Source organism: Mchenga conophoros, linkage group LG1 (assembly GCF_057382185.1).
Source record: "Mchenga conophoros isolate Kocher_MC1m ecotype Shallow Benthic linkage group LG1, M_conophoros_male_GT1.1, whole genome shotgun sequence".
In the NCBI taxonomy this organism is placed as follows: domain Eukaryota; kingdom Metazoa; phylum Chordata; class Actinopteri; order Cichliformes; family Cichlidae; genus Mchenga; species Mchenga conophoros.
In genome coordinates this window covers 21,395,393-21,413,175 of record NC_140526.1, presented here as the reverse complement: position 1 = coordinate 21,413,175, position 17,783 = coordinate 21,395,393, and the positions used below count along the sequence as shown (strand labels likewise).

At 38.2% G+C, this 17,783-nt stretch overlaps 1 protein-coding gene across 3 annotated transcripts in view; it reads right to left on the bottom strand.

Moving 5' to 3' along the window:
* sbf2 (SET binding factor 2) overlaps positions 1–17,783 on the bottom strand; it is a 113,345-nt gene that overhangs the window by 76,895 nt on the left and 18,667 nt on the right. The window contains exon 2 of one of the 3 annotated variants that reach the window (XM_085269800.1): positions 16,266–16,351. The exons of the other annotated variants lie outside the window; for them this stretch is intronic. Within the exon in view, the coding sequence (XP_085125926.1) occupies positions 16,266–16,351 (86 nt within the window). The remainder of the gene's footprint in view (positions 1–16,265; positions 16,352–17,783) is intronic. 3 annotated transcript variants of the gene reach the window in all.

Sequence of the window (17,783 nt, the reverse complement as noted above, 5' to 3'; positions counted from 1 at the left end):
TTCCGTGCTTCATAAATGCCACATGTGTAATAGGAAATGTAACACTGGAAAAGGACCCCGCTACAACATGTATTTCAAGCAAAAACGTAAAGAGTTTTTTTTTTTTTTTTTAAATTGCCACGCACAGTCCCACCACAAGCTTGCAAAGGACAGCTTTGCTTGAGGGCAAATACTTTACTTCAAAAACACTGCATAAATGAAAACCAGGCAGCTCACCACAAGCGGCTTGAAAATAGAAATGCAGAGACGGGAAAAAAACTAAACATCCCATTGGAGAATTAAACATTCCTATTTATAAATCAACCCACTGTCAGTTCATCCTGTACCCAAACCTTACTACTTCAGCTTCACCTTGAGTTAATATGGGATGTTCACTGTTTGGCATGTGGGATCCCAAAGTTTAGATTGACTCTCCGGTGCCAATTCAGTCAAAAGTAGGTTAATAGACTCTGTATCTTCCAAGAATGAATAGGTTGAATCATAGTTCAGTCAGGAATCTGCCATAAAAATGTACTCAAGAGTAGAAAAATTCCCTGTCGGAATCCAAGAAAAGTCCATGGACTTTCCCCATACTGTTTAATAGTAGTATCAAGCGGGAAAAATGATATTAAAACCACCTGAGTAGTATGAAAACAATCATAATCGAATAAATTCTCCCATTGTATTGATGGAATATGTCAAAATGGACAAAAAGAGCAGTAAAAATCAACCGTGTAAAGTCCGGGCACTTTGTATACAAAACGAAAAAGAAACAACCAGACTCGATAAGTCATGTATGAACATGTTAATCACTTGTCAGCATACTGAACTTCTTAAACAAGATTAAACTGATGTCAAAGTCTTCTAAACACTACAGGATTTCACAATTCAAACGAGGTGTCTTGCATTAAACAAAAATTACAGCTTGGGATTTCACAAAGTAAATAAATGAGAAGTGACCTATTGGTAGATGAGTACAGCACATATTATGCTGCACTCGAGAAAGCGGACTATGACTATCAACACGTAAAACGCAAAAACTCGAGTTGGTTTCCAGAGAAATGTACGAAAGTTACAGACAGTTCTTGATATTGCCCGACTTTAACGTAACGTAATGAAAGCCGGGTGAAAAACAGACACCAGCAGACCGAAACAACCTGTCAGGTTCCTACATTTGTGACAGCCGTGGGGAAAAATACAAGCATGGGTACCCGGCTAGGGTACTCATCCTTGTATTAAAGAACGTGGCAATGAAAAGGCGAAGCTTTTAGCAGAACTGGCTGTTCCTTTCAATATTTACAGAGATATGCTTGACATATAGTAAATATTTGTGGAACAAAGGATTAGGCTTCATTATGATTCAGCGTGCATCGAGCCACAATTTGCTCCAAATAACTGTCATACTTATTACATAAGATCATCTTCTACCTAAATCATCCTCTTTAAAGACAGTGACACGCTTATAAATACGGCTTTATTGTACGTTTTGAAATCTGCTTGCGTCTCTCACAACAGATAGCAGGACTCTGATTATATTTACTCTACCAAAGAACCCCGATACCTCCCCGGGATCTGGTTCACACTCACATCTGGCATTCAAATCTAGACTGCCTGCAGATGTGCATCTGACCTTGGAGCACTTCATCCTCACAACTGAGACAGTCCAGGATCTATCCTAATTTTGCAGCACTGCCTATAAAAATCATCCTGAACACCTCCCGTGTCCACAGGTCAGATGTGCGGTGGGTTAGCTTTGTCTACCACAGCATCCTTTATGACAGGAACACCAAGGGGACTAAAATTAGAAAGTGGGAAACAAAAGCTAAAAATTAGGGGGTGGATGATTTCAAGGATTTTGCTGTCAGTGTGACTGCAAACACTATGCAAATCAAGGTAAAAATTTTGTTTGATGTCCCATTAAGGCATTAAATAAATCACCACTAATAAAAAATATTAATTGTAATCATTGTCTCTATGTGCATAATGAGCATGTGGGACACGTGAGCCTGTATATGCATATAAAAACAGATGGACTGAATAATTGTAATGGGCCTTATTTTTAAGGTTTTAAAGCACCAAATTACTACAGGCCCTTTTTTTTAACCCAGGAGTAGGTAAACATGGTTGTTACGGTTATCTGTAAAAAGTAAACACGACACATCAAAACACATTTCTGAGCACATGGAGCGATGCATGAAAGAGCAGGGTAAACAGCTTTATCCTGATGTTGTCGATCAGTACAATGGCCGTCCAGCTCAGAAAGATAATAGCTTTGTAACAGGTGCTTCCTCCACTGCCTTGTAGGGGCCCTGGCTAAATATCAGTACTCACCATAGGTTCTGCTCTCACTTCTGCTGTCCTCCAACCACAACATGTTTTGTTCCTCTCCTAACTATACACTAATGCAGTGCGTGGAGTAAATGCAAAACCTTAAAAAAAGAAATAAACTTGCTACAGAAGGTCTGGTGTTGTTCTCAAAAAACAACAAGAGATGATATCTGTGACGTACTTCAGACGTGGTGACCAACATCTCCTTTTCTACCCAAGCAACCGGCAACCTCTGTCGCTGAGTCGTGAAAGCAGGGTTGTAGGGTTGCCAAAACATGCAGCGTTCATATCCTGTATGAGGTTTTATGGATAGTGATGATACTATTCAGTCAAGTGGGCTGTGGGTTAATGGTAATATTTATCCTCCTTTATACCAGAACAAAATCAGCTGGTAACCGTTCGTTTGAATGTGGCGAATACATCCGCAAGTTTGGTTTTATAGTGAAGATGCTGTATAAACTGTGGGTGTGACCATTCAACCATGCTCCCTACAGGACATGCAGCTCTTAAACCCACAGAGACTACCAGAGTTTATCAACCACCCAGCAGAGCTATGCAAAGAGCCCTAAAGTCTTCCTAGGCTACAAGAAAAAAAAAAAGAATTCATTAGTGCAACATATTATTCTGTGACTGGAATTAATCGTTTCCCCTTAGTTTCAGTATTTTTTCACCTGAAATTTCAAATATGTTCAAGTTCAGCACAGGGAGTTCAGATTATTATAGGAATATTTTGCTGGAAAATCATGTTTGAAAAGCACAACGCTGAGACTGATTTCAGAAGCTGGGTCTGTACACCTGCACTCCTGAGAGTGATAGAGAGATATTTCAAAGATAAATATTTAAGGCACGTAAGTAGAATTCACAAGTGAGGGGAAGTAAGGGACTCTGCAGTTATAAGCTATGTCGCCAGCCACTGGTGTAGTCATCATCAAGTAGTCATTCACATATTTACTAGCAACTTTCATTCACATGTAACCACGTAGGGGAATGTTTGGAGCAAGCATGTGGGTGGTTCAGGATAGCCGTGGTATCCCAAAACTGGCACCATTTCACAGCTATTGTTTTTGCGTAGGTCCCAGTGGCACGTGAGATTGTTATTAACCATCATCACTTTCATGTATTGTTTGCTCGGAAGGAGGCTTTCCATGTTATTCTCAAACTTGAAGTCGATTAGGAAATAACATTTCTGTTAAGTGGACAAGTCAAAAAGCTCTGCCTGTATTTTATCTAGAAGTATGTGAGCTCTCCTGTGTACCGTGGCTCGATTTCATCCTGTGTATTCCCATTTCCTGGTTAGCTCATATCATGGAAAGTCCTGCCTGCTTGACAACTCCAGCTTTGTTTCCTGATGTGTTTAGCTTCACTGGCACATAAAGCATTGATTACTCATCTGTGGATCTTCCTGATGTACACATGGTCCCATTTTCCCGCTAGCTGGAAGGGCTTCCGGCTATTTGGAATGCACTGTTTAGTTTCTCTCTCATAGCTTTACAAACATCAGAAGACTGACGTGCAGCGCGACATGTCACACATGAGCCAATCCATAAGGTGATATAATTAGGCTTCATTCTTTCATAAGTCAGTTATTTGGCAATTAGCCTAAATCGGACTAACAAGGCCTGCTGATTATGAACAATGCAGTAAAGCTTTGTCATGTTTTGCTTATCCAACCAACAGAGAGGTTAGATAAATGACCCCTCATAGCTGAAAGGGTGAGTCTTCTCTCAAGTGAACTGAACTTGACCTAAGCCCAGATGCTAGGAGGTTTAACAAAACAGCTTTGGTGTTCTGGTTAGATATGAGACAAAAAGCTTCAGTTATGTTTGGCTAAAATCTTAAACTTTAAGACACTTGATGGATTAAAAGAGATTTTTAAGGCATTAAAGCAGAGTACGCTTCTTTCATTTGTGCTTATTATATTGCCTAACCTGTAGAGCTGGACGTACATATATGACATAGATGTCACTGGGTGCTATTTAATAGATCATTTTTATTTTATATACTATATTCCCATAGTTAGAATATTGAATATTCTTGAACAATGCTAAACAAGTAATCATGTTTTTGTGTTTTTAATCGACTATATTTTATCAGTACAAAACATTCTAGGGCTCTCGTTCTAATCGCTGTGTGTGCACTCACGTTACCCTTCCTGTGAAGCCTCTTTACTTTTATCTTGGCTCCTAGATGGGTGGAGACGATATGCAACATAACACTGGACAATCAGGGCCTTTATCGCCTCTCTGAGGAAGAAAAAAAATGGCATGCAACTCTTCTCAATAACAGTTTCTATCGAAACACTTTGTGGCAGATCTCTGAACCTCAATACGCTGCACTACAACTGCAGCTTAGTGCAGGTAAACGAGTCACTTACTTCCCATAAGGGTCGAAACTGCTGCTTCTTAGAGGGAGTAAAGTTCACCCAGCATACCACTGTTATCATGCTGTACTCCTTTTGTTAAATTCTTTTTCTTCATGCACAAAAATTGGGTTTGTTGTCTTACAAATAAATATTCAGTCTCTTTATCATATCATATTATATCAAGGTCAGATTTTTCTTAGCCATATTGCCAAGCTCTATGAGGTGAGTAGAACTAGCAATACGGTTAATATTGCTCTTATATATTTCAGCCACACATAACAGTCAAAAGAAAACAACGAGTACGGGAGGAGTTTGCTTCAAAAATAAATTCCAGATTTAATCTACGAAGGTGGTTGCTATTGTATAGTCATTGTAAAGATCATCTATATGATTCTGCCAGTTGAAAAACACTTCCATTGAGGGTTTTTTTTTTTTTCCATTTTCATTGCTTAAGTCCTTTGCAGGACAAGAGCAAGATGACGAGAAAACAAATATTTACAGTGAACATTTTAACCTTAAACATAAGACTTAAAGACTCTGTTTGTTTGTGTGTTGGGTGATGTTGTAGCAGTACTTTCACCAGGAGGGTGTTTAAAAGAAGCCTAAAACTTTTTAAAGTCCCAAATTGAAGTGGAGAAAAGTCTACCAGCAACTAAAACGAAACGGTGGCAGATATCTTAACAACTCTACTGGATCAGCAGAGAAAATATTTTTTTTCAGGTTTTTTGTCTTTTTGTTATAACAACAAATAACTTAAACACAGTTTAAGTTACGACTTTCTGTTTTTTTGTGCAGTGGACTAAATTTGAGTTTCACTATGATTTCAAGGAACATTTATACTTAAGGGGGGGCGCAGCCCAGGTCTTGCTGCAGTCAGGTCCAAGACTTCGTCTTCCTGAGAATATCTCTAATTAAAACCATATTTTAAATTTCAGTTAGAATTTCACCATTTGTACTCTGGCCCAGTGGACATAAACTATCCACACATGACACTTGCAGTTCACATTTTTCTAATAACTTGAGCATCTTTTCTGGAAGTGAAGCCTTGTTTCTCATTACAGCAGGGATTTGGAGGAAAAGCAAGAGTTCAACAAGTTAAAGTTCTAGACAAGAGACATGACACATGTGAGTCTGGTCAAGTCAGGTCACATTCCTTTAAAGGAAGATGGGCCCTGAAGTTTAATGTTTGAACAACAACAAGCAGAGAAACAAAAAAAAAAAAAATCCCAAAAATCTCTGTTGTAAGATCATTTGCTGTTACAATACATGTACTTCTCTGCATTTGATGCAGGTACTCTGTGTGTTTGCATTTACTGTATATGCCACAGGAAAAAATGCAGCCTTTTCAACAACAGAACACAGAGTACAGTAACCTTTCTCCAACTTATCCTAGTGTCTCTCTGTTATCAGCCAGCCTTGGATTAGCCTACTGTAGGAGCACATGTGATTTAGTGTTGTTTGGATGCAGGACAGAAATTGCAATGCCTCCAAGAGCACCATATGCACTACAATCCCTACAACTTGTAAACTGAAACAAGGAATTTCCAAAAACACAAGAAAAAAAAGTTCATAAAATAGCAGTTATACTTCTTAGAACTCAGTATCGGAAGTTAGACCTTGTCTCAGTATCGAAGCATAGCCAATGCAAAACCACAGCTTGGATAGACAAACTGATTTCTAAAATGCTTAGAAATCACAGGTGTAGCTAGAGAGAAAAAAAGGGAAAGTCAATTGGAGTTTTTAAGGTAGGCTGTCACCGATTTAGTTTTGTTGCTAGTAAACCTGTCTTGATTTCAATCTTAGATTTTCAGAAGTATAACACCCTTCAACAAAAATAATTGAGGTATGAAGTTAATATAACACTATGTCTTGTGTTTAACACAGCAGATGATCAGAACTGACTAACTGATAATGTTTGCTCCTCAGCCCCCACATCATTAGCTGCTACAGCGCATGCTACCTTACGTAACGGATGCCTTATGTGCTAATTACAAATAGCTAAACAGCTAATGTTAAAGTATGTACTGGACAGGGAAGTTCATGATAACTGGGCTTGACTTCATAAAATTCCTCATAAAGACTGGGGTGTTGGTCTGTAAGATGCTTTGCCAAGTTTGCTGTGCTACTGTTTATGTGTTCAGCTGCTAGTGAGGAGAGAGGCTGATTGTTAGCTACAGGCCTTTGAATTCAATACTGTTACAAATGAGTAAAGGAGTATCTAATCCGATCCGTGACTTTTTAGTATCAATTAGTAACAAAGTATCTTTTTTTTGACAACCATCCGTGGTACATATACTGCTTAAAATGCCTATGGAATTAAGTATTTTCAGAGGTATGGTATTAGTATCACTAACCTGCAAAAAATTACTAAGTAACAAAGTAATGTGTCGTTGGGACAAATGTTAACCAAACCACAGGCTTGTAAAGGGGAAAAAAGGTTAAAAGGTTAAAACTGTATTTGCTGCAATAACTCCACATGCCAACATTTGACAAAGTCATTTATATCATAGTTACTTGATTTATTCATTCCTACTTTTTAGCCTAGATGTGCTGCATATGCTGCATATCCTGTCGACAGAATTTTCAAGGACTGTTCTGAAGAATGAATTTAGGTTTACCACTGACCACTATATTGGGTCAGTGGGATAAGAAAGTTCAACTTTGGGCAAACAGCAGAGACGTAGAGCTGTGGATAGATGAGGAAGACTAACACTTCACCTCAGCGTGACAGACCGACCCTCGTGTCAATCAAGAAAACATCCAATTTTAGTTTTAAGGACCACGAAAATGCATACCAGAGATGACTCAGGCTAGTGTGAGACCATAATGTCGTCTGAATATTTATTGTAATGCTACATCTTCAGGCACTTTCATGCTGGCTTGACTGATTGGGACACTGTAGGCGCCATTTGTGTACGTGTCTTTCATTTACCAATTTAAGGAAATTATTGCTGTGGAAAGTATTAGTACGATGCAATTAAAGCCAAGATTAAATTAATTGTGGAAAATGGGAAGAAAAAAAAAAGCCCCCTGAGGTCACGATAATTATTTCAATCAGTCAGAAACCTAAAAACAATAAAAATGCACACTGAAGCACATACCAGGGCTGGGACACGCAAATATTTTTATTATTTAATAAATTATTTTAAGGAATAAGCAATTGTTACATCTGCCGACAATCATTTCTCATTAACTGACTAATTATTTCAGCACTGAATTATATAGCACTAAAACTTCACTTTGGCCTTTTGCATAAAATGCAGAGCCCCAACCTGAGCGCACTGTGGTGAGCCCTGTGCCTAGCACATGATCAAAGGACACTGATTTGAGGCTACATCTACTGAGGAGATGCTTTGTTTTCCTACCGGGAATTACAGAGGAGACAGCAGGAATGAGTCTGTTGACAGAACATTGTCTGCAGGCTACATGTAATAGACTCACCCTCATGTTCAACACTGAACTTTGTGGTGCTTAGGAATGTGTTTGACCTCTCAGGCATAGTTGTTAAGATACTTCACCTCACCCAACACGCATAAACACATGGAAAGCCAAGTCGAGCATAAACACAAAGACCTATCCGTTTCTATTGCACAGTGTGTTGTGTATGTAACTCTCAGGGGATGATAATGTCACGTGAGTTAAAGTATTATATAAGAGATTTTTTATGGGCCTCTAAATAATTTTATTTAACCAAACTAATACTAGGTGGTCAAGTCAGAGATCAGCCAAAAATGAGAGGATTTTTTTTTTTTTTTTTTTTTTTTAGAAGAAGAAGAAGAAAAAAGACAAAGTGTGTAAATAAAGTGACGGGTCACCACTCATTGCAAGAACAGGTTTAGTGACCCCTGTGAAACTCTGTTGAAGGGATTCTTCTGAAAGATATTGGTGTTTTGATGCTGCAGTACTCCAAAATCCAAAATTAGGTGCTAATCTGGTCACTTTGGAGGCCATGGCATGTGCTAGAACAGCGGTCCCCAACCCCCGGGCCTCAGACCGGTACCGGTCCGTGAGTCGTTTGGTACCGGGCCGCGAGAGTTGGGGCTCAGGTGTGAAATGTATGGTTTTCAGGGTTTTTATCGTTTTTCAGCGTTATTTTGTTATCGTTTTTATAGTTAACTCGGTTTTCCTGGGTCTTTTCACGTGTGTTATGAATAAATCTTCTTTTTTTCGGTACCGGTACTAGTTTTATTTTGTTGTATTTATCCGCGACACCTTAAAGGCCGGTCCGTGAAAATATTGTCGGGCATAAACTGGTCCGTGGCATACACTGTGGATGGTGGGACTACCCTTCCTTAAGAGACCAGTCGCATCAGCCTAAAAAATGCGTAATTGAAATGAGGTAATCACTCAGTCCGTTTTTTTAATGGCAGCAACCCTTCCTACTTGACTGGTCTTGATTTTGTATTCTATTTGATTGGATTTTGTCGTGTACACAAAACATAATGATTAGTACATGCAGGATTGTGCAAAGGTCTTGAGCCACCCCTGATTTCTTTATATACTGCTAGGAAAATGCAAGTGATCTATTCAAACATCCGAGAGCAAAAATGGAAATAAAAACAAACAAAACTGAAAGTCAATATTTGCCGTGACTTCTTTTAATCTATGACACAGCTTGAATTCTTTTAAGCAAGCTTTTTTTGGCATTTTTCAAAGTAGTCTTCAGGAATAGTTCTCTGGGTGTCTTGAAGGACATCTAAAACTCTTCTTTGGATGTTAGCTGCCGTGTGTTTGGGATAATTACTATGCTAAAAAAATAAAGCAGTTGCTAATCAGACCCTTTCCTCATGGTATCACATGGTGGATCCAAATCTTACATTACTTTACTGCAGTTCTACCTACGCTGCAACTCTGCAAGTCCATCAGTTGTGACAAGATTAGGGCTCAAATTGTGATCATAAATATTTTGTACTTGTAAATCAGACTGCGTAGCTGTGAACTGAGTTTTATAACCTTGTAAATCAAAATATCTCAAAATGTTATGTTTGTGCGTCCACAGATGAGAGTTTCTATCTGTGTAAAAAAGATTTGTGTTCGTGAAAAATATTTACACAAGTTACAATTTTTTTGTTAGGTCTGTTTACAGATACAAAGGAAAAAACTATGTGTAAAACTTTGTGCTCAGGATCCCTCACTTGTGTGCGAGTTTCAACTTGCAAGTACAAATTTTGACCAGATTTTTTTTCCTTTCAGCTGATTGGTCAATGTCCACATGTGCTGCTCTCACCGCTAACTAGAGCAAAGCTCCCCAGCAGCACTGGCTGAAACCATGTTGCAAACCATGACAGAGCCTCCACCATGTTTTATAGATAGCTGCAGACACTCACTGTGTTATCTTTGGCATTTTTATAGATTAAATAAAATACATGGGAAATAAACGATGTGTTGTTACACTTTATTACTAGCAGGGATAGAACTGGTTCTTTGCTAAGCTGACTGTTATGTGTAGACTGGTTTATGCACTGAGTTAGGTGCCTTTTTTATGCTTGACTGACCTTCATAAGCCTGGAAACCTGTTGCTCAAGAAAACTTTGAAACAAATTACCAGAACGTCTGTGTCGTTAGAAGCAAAATAATAACATGTCCTCTCTCTTTTTATGTCTGTCACCTTACATCAAGATCTTTTTAATCACTAGAATCTTGAATTTTTTTCTTGCCATGAACGTCATCTTACTTAGCAACAGATTTATTTATTTTTTGCAGCCAGTAATGACATAATAATTTTTTTAAACATGTGCATAATTAATAACTCATGACTGATATTTCAATTACAGTGAGCAGCCTGTATTCGTAAATGTTCAAAAGAGAAATAAAGGTTGTCTGAGTGGGATCATTATAATCGGTTTTAACAGACTTGATTTCTTTTATGTACCATTTGTACAACAAACAACAACAACAACAACAACAGAGAGAAACCTTTTCATCATAAACTGGCGCAGGTAGAAGACATGAAGGTTTTTAAGGTGAAATATGCAGGCATAAATTACAACTTTAACCAGCATTTTGCACTTTAACCAGCAAAAGCAAGCTTGGACAAGCTTTTGTGTGTCTTGTTCACAAATAGATAGATCAGATCAAACAGCTTTAAGTCCATGTGGTTGTCTTACAGTGTAGACTTTACAAGTACTATTAATAGAGCCCATAAAACAGGAAAGGAAAGAGTGTGTCGGAAGCAGAAGACTTTTTGAGAGGGAACAACAGAGGAAGAATAAAAAAAACTTAATTTGATACCAATATGGTGTCAACAACTGTGAGCAGCTTATGGCCCTTAACATGCACTGAGATTTAAAGGGTGCTTGCAATTAGACAAGCAAACTCAGTAGTTCAAAAATAATACCAGACGGTCTTAATTTTCGCCAAAGTAATACTCTGACAGTACTGCTGCCCACCAGGACTAGTGCTGGGTAATGCTTTAACATCTTGAATATGACCGGTAACTACTTTAGTTTATGAACGAATAAATATTTAGTTAAACTAAGTATTTCTGGCACTGACCAGCAAGGGCTGCAACTATTAAACATAAAGTTAATTGGTAACACATTTCCCTACCTATTACTGTAGGACCAGGCTTTTTTTTTTTTTTTTTTTTTAATTTTTTAAATTGGCAATGAATAGGTCTTTTCCCTATTTGGCTTAAATAAGCCATCGTCTGTAAAAGCATGTCTAAAGCCACAAGAAGACCAATTGGATAACTGAATATGTTGATGGGCTAGCTGCGTGCAAGTAAATTACTCTAGAAATATGAAAATAAGCAGCCTTAGACTTATTACAGCTCACCACATTCATTTTGAACAGAATAAGCAAAAAATCAATAATCACATGGCGAGCCACGTTTAGCCTTCTGCATCATCATTGGATTCAGGTTAACCTTTGCATCGCTGTGTCAGTCATATTTACAAAATTCTGCTTAGCTAGCTTCTGTCACCTGACGACTCAGTGAGGACCTTCACAGAAAAAGTTAACGAAAACCAAACATAAATTTGTTTCTACCAACAGTAATGGGGGGGAAAAAAATTTTTTTTTTTAAATCAACCTATAAGGAAAAATTGTTACTTCTGTTTATTTGCTAATGACCCAGATAGCAATTATCATTGCTGAAATTTGGTAAAATACATAATTAAAAATTTTTTTTTGATTGCGAAAACTCCTAGGGGGTCCTAAAGTTGCACTACCTTCAAAGTTAGCTAATTTACAGTATAGCATGAGGCTGTGCCCCAATTCTGAAAAGCGAGGTGATGGAAATGTACTAGGTGCACTGACCTCCATCTACAGACCTGGCTCATCCATACCAGATGAGTTCTTGGGCTGGTTCCTATCATCATCACTTGCCTGCAAAGATTAGAAACACATTTTTCCGAGCGCAAGTTGTAAACGCTTTTTCTTGGTGCATTCCTCATCTGTGGTTATTTAGTCTGCTGGGGGCCTGTTGTGACCGCAAAATGCTTTTCGTGCTCAGCTTCATCCACTGATGTGCTCCTTAGTGTTTGTAAAAAGCAATTTTCTTTTTCATGGAGTGGAGAAAATCTGCAAATAATAATGGTTTACATACCAGCTCAAAACAGGGCCAAAATGCAAATTGCTGAGTGGGTCTGTTAAACACTATGGTGTATCTTCATTAAAGCTTCAAAGTTGGAATTTCAGTCATTTGGCCCCTGACCAAAGTTTGTCACACACAACATAGTAGGAAAGTTAATTTCTGGAACAACCCCCTCTTTCCTGTCCTTGCTTACCCCTCTGGGTGCTTTTTTTGTTTGTTTCTAATCAAGAAGATTTGAAAGACTTGAACATATGAATCCTATTCAACATGTTATTCAACAGTCCAAACTAAACTTGCAAATACTGTCATATCTTCGAAGTACAAAATGTGATTTTTGCAAAAAAAAAAAAAAAAAATACGTCACTGAAAAAAAAACTTTTTTCAGTGCCTTTAGTGAGAAACATCGTCCCTATGCTTTCTTTGCAAACTGGGGATTGCAGTATGTCTTAATTTGAGTCCAGGCTGACACATAATGAAGAAGCATTGGTGGGGATCACTCCGGAAAGATAAAAATTCACACACCCACACAAGCCCAAAAAGAATGCTATGCAGGTCCTCAATGACATCTGGAACCACTAAACTAATAGATTCAGCTAAACGTGTTTCAGTGTTGCTATATTTAAACTAGAGGAATCTTTGACAGGATACTTGAGGGATGATGCAGAGAAAACAGAGCCACCTTGGTTTCTTTTTCTCAGACACACTTAGAGTAAACTAGGGTTTGAACTCAAGTAAAAAAAAACAACTCGCCAGTCTAGAGACATTCTCTTCATTTCATTTCTTGAACTACGCCAGTCACCGATGCGGTTTGTCGGCTTTGAGGAGCATTGTGCTTTGCTGCATGACACGCGGTTGCTCGTATCTAAATAATGACTCCCAATGAGACATTCCTGTCGGCCACCAGCAGACTCAGTTAGTTACACAGGAAGACGCCGGCATGCCATTCAAACCGCCCACTCACAATATGTCCATTTGTGGCGGAATAACAGCCTCACTTGTCCTCATCTGCCTTATAAATACCGCTGCGTAAACAAAAGTCGGAATAATAGCGTCTCTTTGACCGTGACAGAGATCCTAAAGATTTCAGCTGCAGCCATAATACCTTACAGCCATCGTTTAATCAATGATTTAAAGATAAACAAACCTTTTTTCGTAAATCATCTAAAAGACGGAGACAGAACTGTAATGTTAAACTTTTAAATCTTCAAATATTATATGAAAAGAATAAATTATGAACTCCACTCCACAAACTACTCTATCATAGTGAAAAACTTACCTCATCTAAACATGACTTTTTGTGGAATGCCAAATGTTTGCATAAACTAAGTTTATCTTGGCGTAGATATCTGACCCACATTATGCAACTTGTATGCGGTGAAGTTACAGAAGGGTCACAATTTAAAGGAAAAAACAAAACAAAAAACAACAGAGTGTCTTAGCAAGGTGTCGAGTGACCAACCCTGACAGCAGTTTTAATGGATCTTGGCACAGAGTATCTCCCTGAAACACTTCTGGATGGCTGAATACCATTCTTCCACGAAATATTCACTTTATTTGTTGTTTTGATGATGGCGATGGGGTGGAGAAAGCTGCCTAACAGATGTGGTCTAAAATCTTCCATAACTGTTCAAGAGGGCTGAGATCTGGTGGCAGCAAAAGGCCGTAGCATGAGTCACAAGATAGGAAAAATACATGCAGATCCACGCCAAAAAGCGAGGCAGGTGACGGGCTGAAATATGTATGAAACACACTGACAAGAGCAGAGCAGTTTTATATATTTATTGCATTTGGTAAGGTGTAACGTTTGGCGTCCACCTGCTCTCCATCAGAGGACAATCAGGAAAAAGTTGGTCTGATGAAGAGCATGTGTGCTCCAAACTTTACACCCTACCAAAATGCAATAAAAAGATAAAACCTGAGTTTTGCATGTGATCACAGAATGAGTCAAATATTGTAAAACCATGCAGCGACCTCTCTGGCCCCACTGATGTGTTCATCCTGGCAATGATCACTTTCATGACAAGATAACATAAAGTATTGATTTACAGTGATCTTTCCCTTATAAGGCAAGGGTCTCGAACCTGTGGCTCAGTGTGACTTTGACTCCAAAAAAAAAAAATCGCTTGACCTGCAGCTGAACTTCAGTCAAAATTAAGCTGAAACTGGTCAATTTTTGAAAGTTTCACTATTATTTAAAGTTTTGAAGCTATATATTTTATTGATTATCAAAGGAGGCTACTTTTCATTTGACTGATGCCCAGAAACAAAGAAGTCTCAAAGTGGGTGGCATAGCTTTATTCTCAAAGTACCCCAAACAGGCTGGTAGTTAGGATTAACAGTTTTAGTATTTTCAGTACTATACTTTCTATAAAACCTACTTCTTTATTATTATTGTTATTATTTTAAAACACATGGATCAACAATATTATACATGAGCTAAAACTTAATATTGTTTTGCAGAAAAAGAAGAAATCTGGCAAAGCTGTGCAACCGTTTGGTTGTTACATTCAAGTCAAGCATTGAGGAGAGCAGGCGCTGCCTCGGTGAAGTGAGAAAAAAAATGAAACAATGTACAGATGAGCAGGACAGCATCATGTGCAAGTACTGCGTTTGGATGCAAAGTCCTTTTGCTGTTTTCCCTCCCTGCTGGTTGCCTGAACCATTTAGCTTAGTCATTAAAAGCTTATCTGCAGTAGCTAATATAAATGAACAAAACAGATATAACGCAGGCGCTCATGTCCTGTGCAGTAAGATACTGTTAACTGCTAATGTTACCCCAGAGATTGACAGTTTTCCCAGTGCTGAGAAGCAAATATTTGTTCATCCATTTTATTGTCCATATAAGGAAAACAGACCCCCAGTCACAGACCCCTTAGTCACCCTGCAGAAGAAAAAAGGAGGGGAACATGCTAGTATCTATTCCCTTAACATGACTTAACAGGAAGCTGGAGAGAGAATCAGAAATGGAGACCAGATAGCAGGGTGGGCAAAATGTGAAAAGGAGACGAAAGGGGTTACCCAATTAGTGACTGTGAAAAGGGTTTAAACAAACTGGAGTAAACAATTTAGCTGAAACAGGAAATGCCAATATCTGATACACAAGCTCCAAAAGGGCAAGAGAAAATTCCCTGGGGTGTCATCTGTCGCTGAAAATACTTCAGATTTCTTTTTTTCCCTGTGACAAATGTTTCTTATGATGCAGCGCTTTCCACAAAACACATTTCCTAACATTGAACCAGGAAGCATGTAGTGTTATTCAACAAGGTCCACCGTTAAACACGAAGTGGGGTCAGCACTGCACGGCACAATCGTCAGTCACAATGACGATGGAAATATTTAGATACCAGTCAATCAGAATTAACTCTATCAAACAAAACAAAGCAAAACAAGTGTACACTAAAGGTGAAATATCACAGTTCTCTTAATGAGACGTGCTGTGGAGGTAGTGGTAAAAGAGGCCAAAGGAAGGGTCAAATTTCTAGATTTTTCCCCCTCGTTACTCATAAAAGCTCAGTTTATCTAAAATACTGCGGTGAAAATGCCTTTTTGTTGCGAGAGGTCGGAGGAGAATCGCCAGACTGCTTTTATGCTGACAGCATGGCAACAGTAACTCAAACACTTGCTACAACCAAAGTATGCAGAAGAGAATCTCTGAATGTACAACACATCAAACCACAATGAACCAGACGGCTTGTAGTAGTGGAAGAACAGGGAACTGAGGCTACGATTTCAAAGGGCTCAACAGAAAAGGACAATTAAAAAAAAAAAAAAGGGGAAAATCTTGTCTGGTTTGGCGAGTCGATATTTCTGCTGTGACATTAAGACGGTAGGGTTAGCATTTGGTGTAAACAACATGAAAACATGAATCCATCCTGCCTTGTATCAATGATGATAGAATTTCTGAGCCATGTTTTCACCCCCTTGTTGCATCTATGCTACAAAGAATTAAGGCTAAATAGCAGGTGAGTGTAAATTGGCACTAAATAATCACAACTTTTAGAAACCTTGAGCCCATTTTGAGTCGTTGTGAGTGCAGAAGTGTCATGTATCATGACTTGCCATTTCCACCCCCTGAGGAAAAGCTGTTCCCTCCCAGTCCTTTTTGGGAAATCGCTGAATTATCTTTCCACATCCCTCTCCTGAACCTGCAGGTAAAAGCAAAGACAAAGACTGGTCAGTCATTACAGAACACTTTTAGCGCATTAACATAGATTAAACAGGCGCCTCTGTCAGTGCGCCCCAGGGCAGCTGTGGCTACAATGTAGCTTGCCATCACCAGTGTGTGAATGGGTGAATGACTGAATGTAGTGTAAAGCACTTTGGGGTCCTTAGAGACTAGAAAAGCGCTATACAAATGCAGGCCATTTACCATTTACCATGAATGAACAGAAAAAAGTCATTAATGTATACGTATTTATGTATATAAGTCAACCAATTCAGCAACATGTTGATATGTAATATAACAATACCTCAATTTAAAGATTTCTCTTTATCAACAAATAACAAATGAAAGTCAGCATGAAAGGATGTAACGTGTAAAAAGGCCATTACTTGGTTTCTCCTTTATCTGGAAAAAACCCCAAATCATCTGATGATTTCTAAGAAAAGTCACAACAGCCAGGAAGTGAGAAAGTGCTGAGCATTAATGACAAGAATTATTTTTACCTGTAAAAGGGAACTGAAAAAAAAAATCGTACTGAAAAAAAAATAGAAAATACATATGTTAAAAGAAATTTAACATATTATGCGTGAAAGTCAAATAGGTTGAAAGGATGAGGATAAATGTATCAGAGAACTGGGGAGCAATTCATGCCAAACAAAACCGAGTTTGATCAAATCAACCCCTTCAGGAGCTGGAACTGTTGTCTGTTTTTCAGTATTTCCTCTTTTTTTTTTTTTTTTTTTTTTTTTAAGACAAGTCAGCAAATGTGGCTAAAATCACAACAGTACCAGTAAATTCTTTAAGTTTATTTCTGGATAACAGTTAATAATAATTAAAAAAAAACAACAACAAAAAAAAAAAACTACCTTATTAAATAAACATATTTAACCCCATGGAGAAAAATCTCCTCGGTTCCTTCAATTTATCTGCTTTAACTGAAGATACGCTTCAAATAAATTGAGTCGGTGTGAGACGGTGTGCTAAAAGAATCGAATCATGGTTGATGAATACCACCTATCTTTTTGTGAATGATCTTCCAGCATCGCTGCAGTATTATCACCAAAACCAGTTCAATAACTCTGAAATGCATTCTTGCAAAGTTGGTGAAAAACTCGTTGTGGATAGAATAATGAAAAAAGTCCTGATGAGACTGAGTAAGGCAAGATGTTTAAGGAGGAATGCGTGTGTGAGAGAGACATGAAAATTACAACATTAACACAAAGCAGGCCTGTTTCAGTGATAGCGTATGGACAAGCAAATACTAAGACAACACTGAGCTTATGGTGTGTGTGAGAATACTTTAAGTTATTTATCAGTAAACTTCTACACGCTTTTATAGAGACTAAAAGCATTACAAACGAACTTTGTAAGCTTTTTAATTTCATCTTTTAACATCTTATTTTTGCCGTTTTGAG